The sequence below is a fragment of the Cyclopterus lumpus genome, chromosome 7, assembly GCF_009769545.1.
Source record: "Cyclopterus lumpus isolate fCycLum1 chromosome 7, fCycLum1.pri, whole genome shotgun sequence".
Classification (NCBI taxonomy): domain Eukaryota; kingdom Metazoa; phylum Chordata; class Actinopteri; order Perciformes; family Cyclopteridae; genus Cyclopterus; species Cyclopterus lumpus.
This window is the reverse complement of record NC_046972.1, coordinates 12,230,212-12,248,143: the sequence shown is the minus strand read 5'-3', so window position 1 is coordinate 12,248,143 and position 17,932 is coordinate 12,230,212. Positions and strand designations below refer to the sequence as shown.

At 40.4% G+C, this 17,932-nt stretch overlaps 1 protein-coding gene across 1 annotated transcript; it reads right to left on the bottom strand.

Moving 5' to 3' along the window:
- Nucleotides 1–698: 698 nt before the first annotated feature.
- On the bottom strand, nucleotides 699–17,932 carry atf7a (activating transcription factor 7a). Its single transcript, XM_034536731.1, has 12 exons — nucleotides 17,813–17,932; nucleotides 12,716–12,787; nucleotides 9,432–9,528; nucleotides 9,090–9,202; nucleotides 8,511–8,672; nucleotides 8,270–8,418; nucleotides 6,888–6,981; nucleotides 6,662–6,781; nucleotides 5,056–5,205; nucleotides 4,612–4,800; nucleotides 4,081–4,186; nucleotides 699–3,704 (listed from the first exon to the last, which is right to left on the bottom strand). The coding sequence occupies exons 1-12, from the start codon at nucleotides 17,915–17,917 to the stop codon at nucleotides 3,472–3,474; spliced, it is 1,590 nt and encodes a 529-aa protein (XP_034392622.1). The 5' UTR covers nucleotides 17,918–17,932; the 3' UTR covers nucleotides 699–3,471.

Below are 17,932 nucleotides of genomic sequence, written 5' to 3'. Positions count from 1 at the left end.
AAACGAATAAACTGCACACAATAAACAGTGCTGTTGATTATTCTGAAACAACAAGCATTAGTAGACTAAAATATATCTCGGACAATATTGTTGTTGCTACTATTTTTCTAGAGCTTCGACTATGTTAGTAATTAGTTGGAACATCCCTAATTGTATAGATCTGACATTACAACCGTACATGAATCCTGAATCTGAATACGGGCAGTGTGCATTTCAATACTTTGCACTTATAACGCGAGAAAAATTCACTTGTTACTCTATTGGACCTTTAAAGTAGATTTAGTTTTGGTCAAGAAATTGTCGAATGTAAGCACTTTGAGTGTAAAAAAAAAAAATCGAAGCGCTTTAGCGCTTACTATAACATTACAACAAATATTGAAGTGAAGAAACCATAATACTTATAATAATATATATATTATAACAATAATAATATATATATATATATATATTAGTTATGTTGCCCCTCTCTCATTAGTAACAATATAATCATGAAACTCTATGAACACTGGGTACAGACAACTATGAACAAAGCAGACAGTATAGTGTCCCAACATATAGTATATTCTTTCATATTCACTGTCTTTCAAATCACTTTAACCAAAAACTGCATTTCTCCAGTTGTCATGTGAGATTACAGCAAATTTAGATATAACATTCAACAAACAAACAAACAAACAAACAGAACCTTTTAAATGTTCATTAAGTATGTAGTTTCTTTAATTAAAACTGCAGCACTGTAAGTGTTCATAGTATTCCACTTGGACATGCATGGAAAAGTAAATATATTCATATAGTACAGATATGTACAGTACAGGGACAATTTTTGAAATTATCAGTCCAACAGTGGGAGTGTGAAACACCATTAATTTACTATTCAACTTTCACTTTGTTCTATTTTTCAATAAATTGCTCTTTTCACAACAATTCTAGGTAATATTAATATGCCAAAAGACTGTTATGACCATTGTTAGTTGACCAATTAAAAAATAAGTTATAAGGATAGTCAAGAGACACGACCAAATTCATCTTTACAGATGTAACAAAATCACTTTTTGAAAGAGGACTAATGATATTTTTCTGTAGAAAACCAAACAAACAAAAAATAAATCTCTGTGTTAAAGAAATTAGTTTCTATATTCATCAGTACAATCAGAAGCGTTATGACAAGGGTTGTATAGTGCTGAAAATAGCACACAACACAAGAAAACAGAAAAAAGGACAGAAAAGGTGCCAAGGACATGAATTACATGAAAGCTAAATATAGTTTGACTTTTCATTTCATATGAACAATCGTCTATAAAGGGACTGCCAGCCAAATATAGTGCCAGCTCTGAAGTACAACAAAATGTCGGGCTCTCCCACGGGACTGTAGGACAAAGGTTTCAGTCAAAGGTGAAAAGTTTTAAAGTTGCCGGGCATATTCCCATTAATGAATACAGTACAGAAAGGAGAAACATGATTTTTTTTTTTAAAGTATCTGATACCCCTGGGGCAAGAGAACTGCAACAACTTTAAATGAACAGAACAGGAATACAAAGCAACAATGAACTTGCATTATTTTAGTGCATAAAGACATGCCCTCGTGTTAATGGACAGATATCTTGTTTTTGAAATATCACATCTGGCAAATATATGATCCTATCAGAGAAATGGAAAGAAAAAGACGACATACGGGAAGAAAAACAAGGCAAGCCAACAGCTTGTCTTGGTGTTTATGAAAAAACATACTGATATCTTGGTCAAATATCTGGGTGGGATTTATAAAGAACTGGAGCCATTCATTAACAGTCAAAAGACATCAGCTTTTCTTTCCAGTGAAGATGTATTTGCTGTGTCTCTCCACCAGATGACAGGCAAGTATGGGATCGTTTTATGTCACTAAAGAGATTAATGGTTTCATTATCCATTCATTTTAAAGGCTTTGAGGAATCTTCAATGAGGAAATCATTTGTTCCTCATCGATAAGATTTTTTATTTGAGGAAATTGACAAATTGATACAAATACATTTTTTTCAGGCTCCATTGTTTTTTCCATAGAGCAAATCTGCATGTTTTTGGGGGTTATTGGAGGCACCAATGTGATCTTAAGGCAAAATCATCAGACACTGTATGTGAGACTGAGTGTAAGTGCAAGTAACAAGCAGGGATATACTGTAGATTTTGTCACTTTGACCTCTGAGTCACAAAATAACAGTAAGGCTAGTTACTTCCTGTCCCCAGAACAAGTACACGGTGGTCTTTGGAGAGTCAGATATCTGATTTGTGGTCAGTATGGCTTAGTTTAGGTTTGGTAAAGCGCAAGGTGACTGGGTTCATCGCACTTCCAACGAGCAGCAAGGATGTGCAACCATCCTGAGAAGTGTGAAAATAACAGTTACAGTAAGTCCAGGGCCCACACAGAGAAACACAGTCACTAGAATAGTTTCATATAAAATGGAAAAGGCATCCACTTACAAACCAAGAAACAGCTAAACTGTCTGTTTTAGAGGAAAGTAAGGCAGAGGGGAGAGGTTGAATTCCCTTCAGGTCAGAAAAACTGTTGCTCATACAAGATAATACAAAGTCAATCCAATGGATTTTGGTTCTGGTTCTGTGGACAAATTTGGGACAATGTGCCAATTAATAACAAAAAAGTATATAGCTGCACATAGCTGTGTCAACATTATAACACCCTAATAGTCACATGCTAACAACCCAGCTATTAACGTATCAGTTCAGGAGTAGGCAAACTGCTGTGTTGTGATGTACATAAATATATACGCACAGAGCTTATCTCACACACACAGTTTATTCATTTTATCATAAAAGGGGAGTAATTGAGGTAAGGTTTTTAGGTCCATGTTGAGATGGACCCAAAAATGGTGGAACCATTTACAAAAGGTTTGAGTGAGTATTTGAGATCCGAGTCACTGACGTCTAGACAACTACTGCATTTTGGAACCACGGTTGTTCAGGGACGTATGCTGTGATGGCGTGTGTGGGTGTGTGCATGGCCGACAAGTCGAGGACCACAAGGCACAAATCCCTGCTGAAAACAGTGTAACGTCCTGTGTGTTGTTTGGTATCTGATTTGATCGAGAATGTTTATGCAAAACACCTAGTGTGTTAGAAGATGTGCACGTGTCCACATGGGAAGTTCATGGTGGCATCCACTCAGAGCGATGCAGTCCTACAGTCCAGTGAGGAGAGATAAGCGGGGAAGCACAGAGTGGGAAACGAGGATGGGAGGTTGGAGTCCAGCCCCTGTAGTCTATGGCAAAGTGAACAGGAAGCTCTCTCTCAAAAGTCTCAGTCCATTCTCAGAAGGCTGCTGCTGAGCTTCAGGCCACAGCTTGATGGCTCCACAAGAGGGTCAGAGAGCAGAGGAGCACCGCGAAGGACGAAGGGGAAGATGAAAAAATGGGTCCGCTGCTCTTTTCTATCCCTGGGTGATGATTGTGAGCCAAGTCTGGGCGGTGGTGGCATCGCTCATCATCTGGCAGCAGATTGAGACTGTGCAGCCATGATAATGTGAGAGGGTCCACTCTCAGCCCTCTGCTGCTGGCCCATTCCTGCCAGAACAGACATAGCCATGGCTTCAGCTGCTGCCCTTGAGCTCAGGCCGTTGTGCCCTGCAGAGGGGCTGTGTGCCAAAGAGCTGTGCTGGATCACCGGGGCAGGCGAGCCTGTAGGCTCTGTGGTGTCTTTCATGCTATCTTCTACGGCTACACAGAAAAGAAGACGACACAAGTACAGATTTATACTTAAACTGGCAAAAGCATTTCACTTATCCATCCATCCATTTTCAATACCGCTTATCCTCATTAGGGTCGCGGGGGCGCTGGAGCCTATCCCAGCTGACATAGGGCGAAGGCAGGGGACACCCTGGACAGGCCGCCAGTCCATCGAGGGCAACATTTCACTTATGACCATGAATAAAGTTTCTATCAGCCTTACTGAAAAGCTGTAGACATTTTCTGTATTATCTAACAGTAACCCCAGTGCAGCGTGTAAGAATTCTGTTGTTAATAATTATGAGTGAGAAAATAAACATAAGAGGCTGCCATAGGAGGAATATGGCATTGATTTAAAAAGGTTCACCTAAGTAGGCAGTCCTCTTCTGTAGGGTGGTCACAGGACAGTCCTTGTGGGCTAGCAGCAGCTGCTTTAAATGAGCCACCTCGTTCCGTAACAGAGACACTTCATTCTAGGATAAGAAAATAAGGACTTAGAACACGTTTCAATAATTTATAGACTTGCAGTTGACGGAAAAGAAAACATAATATTATTAAAAACAGAGAGACCAAACTTGTTTCCCCCTAATGGATATTTAATGTTGTTCAGCTCTAAAGGGGCAAAGAGTCTGGTTTCCACTACAATACAGCTGGCAATGGAGAAGTGGTCATGCAGTGTAAAATATAACCTGCAACCACCGGATAAAACAAATATGTGAAACAAGTTGTAATGAGTCCCACGGTTTAAAATCCTGTAAATTCAACAATTTGAAACTGATGTAAACACTTCACAAACTTCCACAACAAGAAAGCCTGTGAACTGTGCACAGCGACTGACGATGCACAAACTAACACAGGCCACATTTCATCCCGGCCCACTCACTCGAGGCCCACTCACCGACAGCGAGACGTTCATGTTGCAGAGCTCCTCAGCCTTCTTCTCTAGAGAGCTGACCCAATATTTGCGTTTCTGTCTGCAGCGCGATGCAGCGGCCCGATTCCTCTCGAGGAACCGCTGCCTTCGTTCATCTGGGTCATCTTCTGCCGTCCGCCGCCGCCGCCCACCTGTAGGCTGTGCTGGAGATACCTAGAGGGAGAACCGGGTCAGGGCGATAAGGAAAAGGGGAGCAGAAGAAAGACAAGAAAGAAAGGGGAAGTTTGAGAGCAATTTGCAATTTTGTCATAGTTTCACACTTTTACAGCCCAATTTTATTTAACTACAACAGGTGATATGCCTGACATCAAACAAGATTTAGCTCAGTTACTTTTGGTGGATTTTCCAAATGTAAGTAACATAGTTATTGGATTACAGTCAGGTCCTTGCCTATAGACAACAGTGTACCTGAGGTTGTGCAGGTGACGGAGCATCTGGATGTTGGACCAGCAGCTGGCTCTGCTCTGCCCTCTGAGGTATCATAGGGCTGCCGCCCATGGCCATCATCCCCATATGGTATCCTGACGGGCTCTGCTGCGACAGTGCAGCCTTCAGACGCTACAGGAAAACAATGATGCGACCACAATCAATAACACAGCCCAAACCAACAGTATTAACTCTGTAATGTAAGCATAAAAATGGCTTTATCTCTGTAGAAAAGATAATATCACTGAAAAAGGTAAAGAAAGCAAGACCACAGAAAGTCAGATTCAATACCAATAGCGCAACATTTTTTGTCTGTTTTGTTATTTATTAAACACTGCAGCATCATTGCAAACCCAATCCAACTTTGACGAAACATTAGTTACTAATCATCAATACAGCCTAAAGTAAGTTGTTGATAACACCAGAGATGAAAGCTGATTTTATTTCTGTTATATTCAGCAGTTAGTTACACATTTCAAGTGCAATACACCTGTTTCCACAAGATCTCAGGTGTTTTAATAACATAATAATATAAGCACCAGGTGTTATTGCCCATTGCTTGAAGAAATACCGTATACCATTATTTTGGTAGTAAAGAGTCCCATAGCTTTCTGCAATCCCTCCTTAATAAATAGTTTATTACATTTAAGGCACCCTATTTTATTGAAGTTTCAGATTGTGTACATTAATGCCCTCAAAGACTCTGCAATGGAATACAAAAGGTAGTATAACGGCTTGTATCCTATTTTCTGAAAACAATCAAATGATGCAATGAGCCACATTTTGTACATGCAAAAATGATAGTCAATGAGTAATAAGTGTTCAAAATCTAAAGAGTAAATTGTTTATTAGGAAGAGGATAGTGGTTGAGTGAACCCATAACCATGTGTGTGACCAGGGTTAGGTTATTCCACTTATTTCCATATTTGCAGTCATAGTGCGTTTTCCCTTTTTGAATGACAAATATGGACTACCGCCACCTGCTGGTATGGAGTGATTTCAGAACAAGCCCCCAGGAAAAGCACCAGGCTCGAAAGCAAATTTTAGAGTGACCAAACCGTGGAATTATAATTTCAGGGTCCGTCACGTGATGCCATTGGGCCCAAAAAGCCTTTTTCCCATAGACTTACATTTTTAAAGAGACGTCTGAGTATAATTTCTTTTTTGGTTAATCAACTTCTCAGTACAATCACTTGAATAGCCCGTATTTAAATAATTAGGTTCTAAAGTTAAAAGCACTTTACGCTGAATCTAGAGTTATTTCCAGAGCTGTATCCATTTCTATTCACACATCCATGGTGCAGAATATACGCACTAGTTGGCCGTTGGCTGTACTCTTTGCGGTGTGTTCAAGTGCTACTTATTGGCAAAGAAACAGGCCTTGTGAGGCGTCGCAACAGTCAGCCTTCGTCGCCACTAGTTCTTTGATGTTGGTTTGGTATGCCTTAAGGGTTTAATAAACAAGTAACTGCAGTAAAAAGTCATATAATGAACAAACTAAGTCAGTGCAGAGGAAGGCTAGAGGGTGAAGGTGGAGACAAAAAGAACAGATAAAGAGATAAAAATAGAGAGCTAATCTAATGCTGACCATCTTGGCCTCTGAGTGGATGCTGTAGCCAGAAGGGGAGTTAGAGCCGCTGCTGCTGCCTCCCAGAGGAGGACCGGGGATTCCAGGAATGTTGGGTACCATGCTCATGGGTCGGACCAGCTGGAAACCAGATAAGATGCACAAATACACATGTTTTCACAGCGCAAACCAACTTTTTAGTTATAACATTGACATTCAACATATTTAGACTGTTGGTCTGCCTTACATTTATGACAGAGGACATCTGTCCTGGACCAGGGAGCACAGGCACTGCCTGACCAGAAGGAAGCATCATCATGGGGTAGTGGCTGGTTGGCGAACTAGACAGACAGACAGGCAGGAACAGGAAGTTCAGTCATGTTTGTATAAATAACAATTTTATAGAACAAAGTTTTTGTAACAAAGCAACTATCACCCCTTTTTAGATACAACATATGTCTGATTAATGATGAGGAAATATATAAAAGGCATTCTGGGTTTGAAGGGTTCACTCACAACATAGTTGAGGTTCAACATAGTGTTATCGAGAATATGGGAAATGTGGACTACACAAAATGTGTATGCGTTTGTTTTTTAAGATGTTTTACTGAACCAAAATAGGCATTTCCAAAAACAATTACAAAGAAACAGGAAAACAAAGTGCCCCCTACACCCAACCCCTAAAAATGCTAATAAAACAGAATTCAATCAGGTGTGAGGTTCTAATGTTCTATGTTGATAAATTCCGACACTATTAAGTAGACAATACAATACTAACCAAGGTGGTTTAAGGATTATGTAAGGCCAGAAAAGAGACCCTTGTTTTTTCATACGTTGCTGGTTCCCTTCTTACACTATGAACGCTGCACTATAGGATGTTAATTCCTTTGACCAATGCCTCTGCGAAAGAGGAAGTTCAGATTTCCAGTTTTCTAGAATACACTTTTTTCCCTAGCTGTCCCCGGGAGTAAAAATAAAAGTATGTTTTATGATTGAAGTTGTTCTAATGATGTATTTTCAAAATCGTTCCAGATAAGAGCTTAGTGAGATTGTATTTGTCTGTGTTTAGCTGAAATTACCACAGCATGACACATTTCAAGGATGTTATCAGCGTATTTGCATCCAAGATCCGATTTCCGATTTATCAATCGGCAAGATACTGTTTAGAATAATATAAATATAAGATGTCAGACCCTTCACGAAGCTATTGCTTTTCAAACAGAGATTTTTGTGAAATATATGGAAAGCCTGCAAAGCTGTATCTAATCGAAAAATATCTAAATAAATAATGATTTGGTAATTACATTTTCACGTAATTGCAAAAAAAACAAGAAGTTATCTTGGTCAAATAAATCATACACTGTTTTATGACATTATTAACCCACCTTTTTTAATGTTTCATTTGCAATCAGGTGAGAGATGTTGTCGAGTGGAGATTTCTGAAGTAATGAGGTATTTAAGCCAATGATAGTGTTTAAATGATGGCTGATCTTTTAAAGAGCTGTTTAAGGAGAGGAAAGGTACAGCTTTTGATGGAACATTGAACAAATAATGTAGGAGCTTTAAAGCTACTAAGGCAAATCAGGTTTTAAAGTAGTTATCAGAAGTCAGTAGAAAGACTTTACTCACCCCAGAGTTCGATTGGAAGGTGGTGTCTGTGTGATGACAGAGGTGGGTGACGGCATGGTGGGCTGAAGGGCATCAAAGCCCAAGTGTAGTTGGAGGGAACCTGGACGCACAATAGTCGGGGTGGGGGCGGAACTTCTGGGTGGTGTGTCCTTGGAGAATAGCAGTGAGGTGAGTACACCATTTAGAATCCACCCTCTTCTCTATACACTCCTATAACCCCCCTCCTCCCATTCTGTCTTACCTTTCCTTTAACCAGAGGCGTGTAGTTGTCAGAATCTTCAGAGTAAGAATCAGGGCTGCTTGGTGCCGAGGAGTCAACCTCTACAGGTTCCTCTTCTTTCACCTTCACGTCTGATGCTGTCTGCATGCTCATGTCCACAGCCACAGAGTTGGGAGCAGGGAGCTGAGGAGGACAGAAAAAGTGACAGAGAGAGAGAGATAAAGAGTGTTAGTTTACGTGACTTATCAAAGATAACAGACTACATTACATTGAAAAAGTAAGGTAGTATTTAGCACACAAACCAAACAACCACAAAATCAATGAACACTATTCTGTGCAAAGAAAACACACAGATCTATTTAAATAGAATCATCTAAAAGAAGTCAATGCAACAGTTTAGATTATACGGATAAATGCACAAAGCAGGGATTTCTGAAAGCAATAATTCTTCACTTCAACACTTGAGGTAAGAAAGAAGGAAGTAGTTATTTTTCACAATGTGGGAATCTTTTTGGAGATTCCATTGGTTTCGGTTAATAATAGTAATAACACATATTCAAACACAGATGAAAACATTGGCAGAATCATAGTCTTTCTTACAGAGTTCTTTGCTCTCTTGTCATCCTCGTCTTGTTCGAAGGAGCTGGCCAGCTCATTGAACAGACCAACTTCCTCGCAGTTCTTTAAGAAGCGGGTGGGAGTAGGTGTCTGGTCTGGCAAAAGAGAACGAACAGAGATAATTATTCAAAGTATCGCTTTCTCACTCAGCCTTAAATATAGAAACCTGTGTCATAAATGTGTCTTTGGAGCTGCTTTTCTTGAGATTATGCGAATAGTGTTGGAACACAGATGTGGAGGTACGCTTTTGATGAACGACCAGGGAGTGGATATTTAACAAGAGGAAAAGTAATGCTGTGGTTTTGTTTAGAAGGGAAACAGTACCTGCAATAATGACAGAGTCAGTCCTGGCTGGTCCAAATTTCAGTGTCATCTCATGCTTGTGTTTGTGTACAGCCAAGTGGTCCTCATTGGTAAACCTCTGGAAAGGCAAGAAGAAAAGAGGAAAGATAGGTAGCCTATGGGTAATTGTCTACTTTTTCTAGTGACTTGAGGAAATAGCCTTATATAACATTAACCCAGACATCATATTCCATAATTGCAATAATCCCAGTTAGATAATCTCTTGGAGATACAGTCCAACACATGCAGCCTCCACTGCATACACACAAACCATAAAGAGCACTGTCTCCTTATGTCTAAAATCCCTGAATTGGCCCATAACAGCTGCGGGACGTTGGCTTAGATTTCTTTGCACAAACTAGAATTATCTAGAAAAGAAAAAGGGCCTGTATAACAAATCAATTGATTTTAAAAGCATACAAATGAAGGGCAAGACCAATGGTTGAAATGGTCTACAAATTGATGAGGTCTGAAAACCAGTGGCATGACAAAAATAGCAAAAGCAAATAAGCTGACACATCACAACACAAATGCAAGTGTAAGGTGTTTTTACAGAAGAGAAAACATTGTTGTCAAACTAGTGTGTTACAAAATCCATGAAGCTCGATGTTAGCCTCTGTTCTATTTCCTGTCAGGTATCCACAGTGGACGCTACAGGACAAATGGGACCTTCTGAAGAGAGCACCCTCAGCCATCATCTGAGATGCACCACTTCTTCTTTGGAGAAGTGGCGAGGTGAATCAGTCAAGAGACGTAGGAGGAATAATCTTAGCTCTGATACCAGCCTATTCACCATTTGCTGCAGCCTATTTTGGGAGTTGCGTTGCAGTTGCGAGTTCATACGTGAGAGAGTGAAGTGGAAACACAGTCAAGTGTCAGCGGGCTTATTTTTAGCCCAACCAGGCAGCATCACCAATACAACTACATGTCTCATTTGTCTCTTTCCTCTGAACAAGGCGGCTGGATCTTGCAGAGGAAACTATCTCCAACTAATCTCCCTGCATGAGATACTGGCAGTTTGGATTTCCCCTCCCCACAAAGTAGATGGTGGGCATCATATTATAAAATGGGGGGATGTTGTTATTGTTGTTGTTGTTGTTAACTTGGTAAAAGGAAAACCTTGAGCAAAGCCAGGAGTCAATCACCCGTGTTCTATTATGGGCATGATTCAGACTTTCCTGGTAGACAACTGCTTGTAAAGGGCAGGAGTAAAACAGCATTTGGACATAAGGCGCTTGTGTCTTAATGTGCACAAATAAATATCATCAAAGATGATATAAAAGTAAATGCAGCAGTGTGAGACTGGGTATTGAACCTCAATACTCAATACTAAAAAACCAAAGGTATTTAAAACGTTCACGTCCAAAAAGTTTTCAAATGTCTGGTCGATTTTATAGTAATTTGCTATTTCTCTAAACAGATAGCTCCTCTTTCAATTTAGACTGTTTTTCATTCAAGTCAATTTCTTGTTTAATAGCTTGTGCATAGACAATATTTAAATCTGCACTAATCAATTATTATGTTACCCATGGATCAAAGACCAAGGCTTCACACTGACAGCTGCGCAAGTTATAATTCCCCATTGTTTATGTCAGTGCATAATGATCATTATCATTGATGTTTCCATCCTACGTATAGTGCGTGTACGGAAGTCAAGTCAATTACATTTTTATAGAAGTTATCTAATGACACGTTTTATGTAGAGCAGGTCTCGACCATACGCTTTAATATACAAAGTCCCCACATTCCACCACGAGGAAGCACTTGGTGAAGGTGACAAAGATAAACTCCCCTTTAACAGAACCGGGCTTTATGTCGAAGGCCATCTGCCTTAACCGGTTGGGTTGAGAGAGAGAGAGAGAGAGAGAGAGAGAGGAACTCTAGGAACCATTTTTTTTTAAGTACCACTTTGGCTACCGCAGAACCTGATGTGGGAGAAAGCTATGCTGTGTGTATTGTAGGAAAAGTTCATTGATTAATACCATGCTGCTGGTGTGTAAAACGTGAGAAAGTTGGTTGCACCAGTGCAACCAGTTAAAAAGTTAGTCTGGGGTTCTGGCGTGTATTGTGAAGTGGGTCGCTGGTTGGTTCAGTCCCATTGCTCCTGTCAACCCTGATTTCAGCTTCAGTATGCAGCTTTATTTCATCGAAACAAAGTGTGCGCTTCCTGCCCAGCACCAAACTGCAGACACACACAGTTTGCGACTAACGTTAGCTCATTAACATAGTGGTGTATTTAGCAGCTTCAGAGTGAATATTAGATTTACATTTGTCACATGGACCGAAACAGGTCCAAATGAATGATCATGTTGCTCTATGTAAACAGACAACTGTTTGCCAACTAGACCACCATGACATTTATGCCACAGCTAGAGACTGTCATCAACGTCACTGCCTTGAAAAGCTTGAATGTGATTATGTTGTTTGACAACTAAATTAATAACAATATCTACAAATGAAATATGCAGAGCATTTAGCATGTCGAAGGGAATAACAAATATTTAAGGGAATGGGTCCCTAGGTGTCCATAATGTTCTGAGATGAAAATAACCAAACAAATCATAATTTATTCATCCAACACACACATGTTTAGCTGCTTTACATGCCTGTTGTTCAAACTGCAAAGCCCATGTACAACAGATCACTTGTGATCAGAGAATGGAAGACGACTTATGAATCACAACTGTTTCTTAACCGCATAAAACCCTTTCTTCCTCCAGACGCCAGGAGTGATAATCCATCCCTAGCTCTGAGGATATCACACCCAACTAAACACAGGATCAGACAGCTAATTCAGCACAACTTGATACATAGTGTTTCCTTTGTTGAATAAACATGAGTCCTAGAACACACTTTTTTAATTTGCTGTGATATAAGACCAGTTTAATAGCACTATTGGCACTCAGCTGAGTCACTGCAATGGCTCAAACCTGTGTCTGCAGACGCTAGAAGTCAACAGTGACAGGTTGAAACAATAACTGATTACTCACTGGAGCTTCCAGTGAGTAATTTTTGAAGGAGACAGCATGCTAGTTAGAAAGCTATTTGAAGTCTTTTCAGGGTTTTTAAGTTCTCTCATTGTATATGTGATGTGTTATTCTCGGTAAATCATGTGCCTTTTCAAGTACTCTATCTTTTCTGTTTTCCTTTAAGAAGTACAATACATTCAATTATGATTAGTTACAGTCAGCTGCTGCAGAGTACTCTATACCACACCACACACATACACACACCTGAAAGCCAGGACAAGGAGGGATACGACTTACCTGTCCACAGCCAGAAGCAATGCACACAAAAGGTCGGTCGTCCCCCATTTTTGCAAAGAGCTTGCAATGTAACTGTGGGAGAGGAGAAGAGGAGAACATTGCTGCTGCTTTTCTTGATTTGTGAAGTGGCAAATCCTGAAAATAACAAAACAGGGATGCTGTGGCTTGTAGCCTTTAGTCTGAGCAGGAAGCTGAATGCTATTTAAAAATAACCCTGGCAAGGAGGAAAACATGCACAGAGGCAACGAGACGAAGTTTCCCTGGTGATACTTCCTTCACACAGGGGGGCTTCTGGTTGGCGAATGAGAAGCCGCCGACACAAGAGAACGACAGCTACCGTTTACACAAAGAACCCGCCCTCTCTTTCTGTCTCATTTTCCCTCACTTCCAATCCCTTCTTCTCCTTATCACCACTCCCTCTCCTCACCTCTCTAGCACCTCCCAACCGTTTACCTTCTTACACCCCTCATTCAATCTCTGTGATTCTGCTGTTTCTCTCTGTTTCAGTCATCTCCATCCACCAATCCACAGCACAGATATATTGAAATGGGTACATGAACGACCTGACAGTGTCACTTGTACTTGTCTTTCTTATTAAATATAAGCGTTACCTGTATTGAGATGCAAGTTACTGATGGAGACCAAACATTATTAGTGAAGTATTATTAATAGAGAGAGGTATTTGTGTTCATTCCAGCCAACCTTTAAACTATTGCCATTATTTACTATTACTTAACTTTGAATAATATAATGACTTATATAATTTTATAAATATTATATTGATGTATATCCAACATCCCCCTTTGCTAGCTGGTTGCCTAGATGAATTACAATGGAAATGTAATATGGCTTAAAGCTAATTGTGCATAATATAACTGCTCAAATCTTTACCACAATGAATTGTGACATTTAACTCTAAAACGATTCAAATAAATCCCCTACATTATATTCCCTTTTCCTGCTGGCTCACTCTGTTCCAGTTTAAAATTCTAGACTTTAGGCTAACTGTGTGACAGGTTGTTATTCCTGATTTTAAGTATATACAATTCCCAGAGAAATGTCTTTGGAAATTGCATTAAAAGTACATTTTGGTAGATATACTATTTATTACATCAGTAATTCAATAAATGTTTTTACATTTTCCAACCCTATGATGTAAAAACATAACATGAACGATTTCATTGGGACGCTAATGCATCATCAACATTTGTTAACATTGTACAGATGCCAAGAAAGTTCACATTGTCGGGCATTTTAATGCACTTCCAAAGCTTTTCACAGGACTACAAAACAAATACCACATCCATCTCTCCCCGAGTAATGCTAATGTCAAAAGGTTAAATATGCACATGCTTATGTGTGGTTTCTCCTCCTGTTGTGTCTGAAGCTGAAGTAAAGCTGTGGGAGGATTACTGCTTCTATCAGCTGTCTCCACAGAGGAGAATAACTCCACACACACTTCCCTCCCTTCAAGCCCCAACTTCACCAAACCACCATGAACAAAACTCCATGTAAATACAAACTGTGAAGTTTAGAAAACCGATGGACAAGGGACTCTGAACCTGCCCAAAGTGACTTCTGGCAGCTATCACACAACGCTGTCCCACTGACAGTGAAGCAACTACCAACATGCATTGCACCTTTATATGTATACACATAGAAACCTTTCAATAAACAAAACCCACTGACTACTGCAATACTCATAAAGGTTTCGCTAAAACACATTCATGAGCTGATGAGCAAGATGGTGTTCTACCTAAATAATTGAATATTACCCCCTTCAAGATGTACGTCTTAAATGTCTTTTGTGACCAACTTCCTAAACTTGTACTGTAACTATGATGATAGGACAGCCGCTGAACTTCTGTGTTGTTCTGACTTGTTTTAAGATTGTTTAATCATGTTCAATATATCTGTCAATGCATTACCACATTTCATATGTACAGCTATTCCACAAACTGGAAAGCAAAGCTAGTTAAACATGTTTAGAATTGTAATATAACTGAGTTACAGGCCACATTAACCTCTGTTGTATATACTACATGGATTGAGCAATGCAACCTCACATTATTGAGGGGGACAGATTATTCATTATGTTGGCGAGGCATTAATGTCTGAAAGTTTTCCCAGTGTTGAAGTCAGTATATTTTCCTCCTTCCTCCCTCTATTTCTCCCTTTAGACGAGGACAGCTGCCCCTGAGCCAACACATGATTACTGAAGCCTTGCGCTGAAATACAACGCTCTCCCATGACGCCAGACCAGTAACAGGCCCAACCGTTGTGTCTCTCAGTGTCTTCATGGAGGGAAGGGGTATGCATCGTGTTTGCAAGCAAAAGCCCTGTACATCTCTGTGCAGATCAGATGGCCGATAAAGAAGCGCAGTCTGATTTCTTCCAGACCTCCCATGCTCTGGAGAAAGGCAACAGTTTGGTGCCAGGGCCCTCAGAAAGTGTTCCCAATCCACTGAGTCTATTTGGACAGAGATGTGTCTGCAAACGAGATACTCCGTCTAGCTCGTTATACCGAGGGTGTGGACTGTGTGGGGAAATGGACACATCTGGCGTGAGGAGTGGGAACAGATTTCAGAGTTTACATCTTACTAACGACATGCTAGACATTAACTTGGCTGGCTGGCATCAACGTAGAAAGTGGGATTTGATTTTGTGGGAAGTACACCATATAGCTCAGATGACGGGTGGAAAATACCATTTGTTTTCATAGCTGGCCCTACCAATCTCTTAATCTGATTAAAACAGATGTGTTTAATTTTTTCTTTAGCATCTATTGCTTGGCTTTGTGGTAAATCCATCTATCTTTAATGAAATCTTTGAAACATCTCTGTAATCCTCAGCTAAATTCAAGTACATTAATACAGAACAAAGTTTGCTGGTAGTCAGTAGTGTCTCACTGAGAATAAACTCTGAAGGTAATTAATGAGTTGACAGTGAAAAGTTTTACTACACTCAGTAAAGATCTGCTACATGCAGACTTCAACTCTGTGAGAGACAATAAATCAGTCGGTTTGTGATGCACATCATTAAAGGCATGGATATCAAGTTCACCTATTTTGCCTGATTTCAGCCAAGGTGACATGCAAGCAGTCAAAGTGCCCTAATTCCTGTCCCACTCATTGAGCTGCTGCCAAAGTCCCACCGTTAACTTGGATTTCTCCGACTCAGCAGGTGTAGGGAAATGAGTCGCAGCTATAATCAGCCACAGCCATCTAGTGTTTGATGCAGCCTGCTAGGAAACTGACTAAACAAACCGTATTAATAGCTCGCACTGCAACTATACCTCTGGAATCTGAGGCTTGAATTGCCAGGGGGTAGGGGAGACCCCACAAAAAAAAAAAAACATAAAGTAAGGGGAGGTAGTGAGAGAAATGGTGAAATAGCCAAAGTCGGTCAGTGAGTGATCAATTGAAGGATCAAGGATATTTGCTGGATCACATGTGAAGTCCTGTAAATGTAGGCTATGAGTGACATGGGAGATCTAGGCTGTAGCTGGATTTGTGCAACAGCCAATATGTATTTATGTAAGCAAAGTGAACCCGAGATTTGGTAAATGGAACAAATGAAATTCTATATCTTTGTCTGCATAACTAAAAGGCCGTAAAGCTAAATCCATCCCGAGCAAACAGACAATGTAGGAAAATACACAATGGACCCAGCCAGAGCTGTTTTCTCAAATTAAATTAAAAAACTGTGCTGAGATTATTCCTGGTCTGCAACTTTTATAAACACTTGCCGAGAGGTGCTGGCTCTAATTCAAAAGAAAAAGACTGTGCCACTTGATGTTTGGTGTCTCAAGCCTGCTGGTGCATACATTAATTTAACTCATTCTTTTATTCTTAATCCTCCATACCAATTCTAAATCTAACACTGAATTAACAAACCAACAATAAAATGGACACTGGCATCTCAGCCAAAGGCACAAATTAAATAAATGCATACATGCTCAAAATATATAACATTAAATCTATTCACCATTTGTGTAATAAAATAATACTGTTTGAGTTGCAGCAAAGAACATTTCCGTTGCTTAAAAATTCAAACTTATATAATTACTTAGAGTGGGTCAAGATGTTTGGTTGGACAAAACAGGCTGCAGTTTTCTCTGGTGTAACTCTATGTGATGGAATGAGGCACAACTCTGCCAAAAACACGACCTACATTCCTAATGAAGGTGTTGACATGCATAGGGATGCGGATCCTGGGGGCGTTCAACCGCTCGAATTGCAATACTATGGATATCATTATTACTGGAGACTTCGGCTTCTTTAGTGTCTCTTTTTGCCCGGACCCAGATTATCATCTCAGCATATTCTACCGCCAAAAAAACAGACGTGGTTTCGTGTTGTTGCAGCCACGAACAAAAAAGAGAGCCGTGTCAAACAGAAATCCAAAAGTTCTGAAAACTTTAGTTCCTTCTTCCATAAAACGCCGACTGGCCTGAAAAAAAAAGTTTTGTCTTTTTCAGCCGTCATTACCGTGTGGCGACATAGGGCTCACTTAGCCCTGCCTTTTCCCGTAACAAGACCGCCTTTTCTCCTCAGCAACTGGCTACACGCGCGTCAGTCAACAGGAGCTAACGTGTGCGCCGCTTAGGAGCCCGTCAATAACACTGGCTCGTTGAATCTCATTGGTCAGAAACCCCGAAGTCAACTTTCCGTCTCCACGAAGCCCTCCCGGCTAGCTGGAGCGGCTAACGTTCACAACAGGCCGAACGCGCGTCCACAAGGTGTAATAACCGCTTTACGACCCGCCTCAGCGATGACAACGAGCACGCAGCGGCAATCTCTAGTCACATCCGCAGGGAACTGGGCTTGAACGACATTTTTACGACGTTAACAGTCGAATTCACTGAAACACAAAAAGCTCGCAGTTGAGAGAAGTTAGCGGACTGACACTTGAGTGTAAAGCGAGACAGAATGAAACGCTGGAGCTGCCACAACAGTTGGGGCAATTCAATATGCGGGTAGTTTGGGTCATACAAAAACACTGAAACTGACGCGCCAAACGCTACTTTGTCGTAGTTTAGTGTAGTCGACACATCTATGGGCAATTTAAAAGGTAATAAAGTGTTTACAAACTCACCCTTGCGCCCCTCTCTGTGGCTCCCCTCTCCTCTCCTCTCTTGGAATTTGACACTCCCCTCGACGTTGAGTTATCGCGAGAACTCGTTTCAGTTCTCGTCGCCATATGTTGAGAAATGGA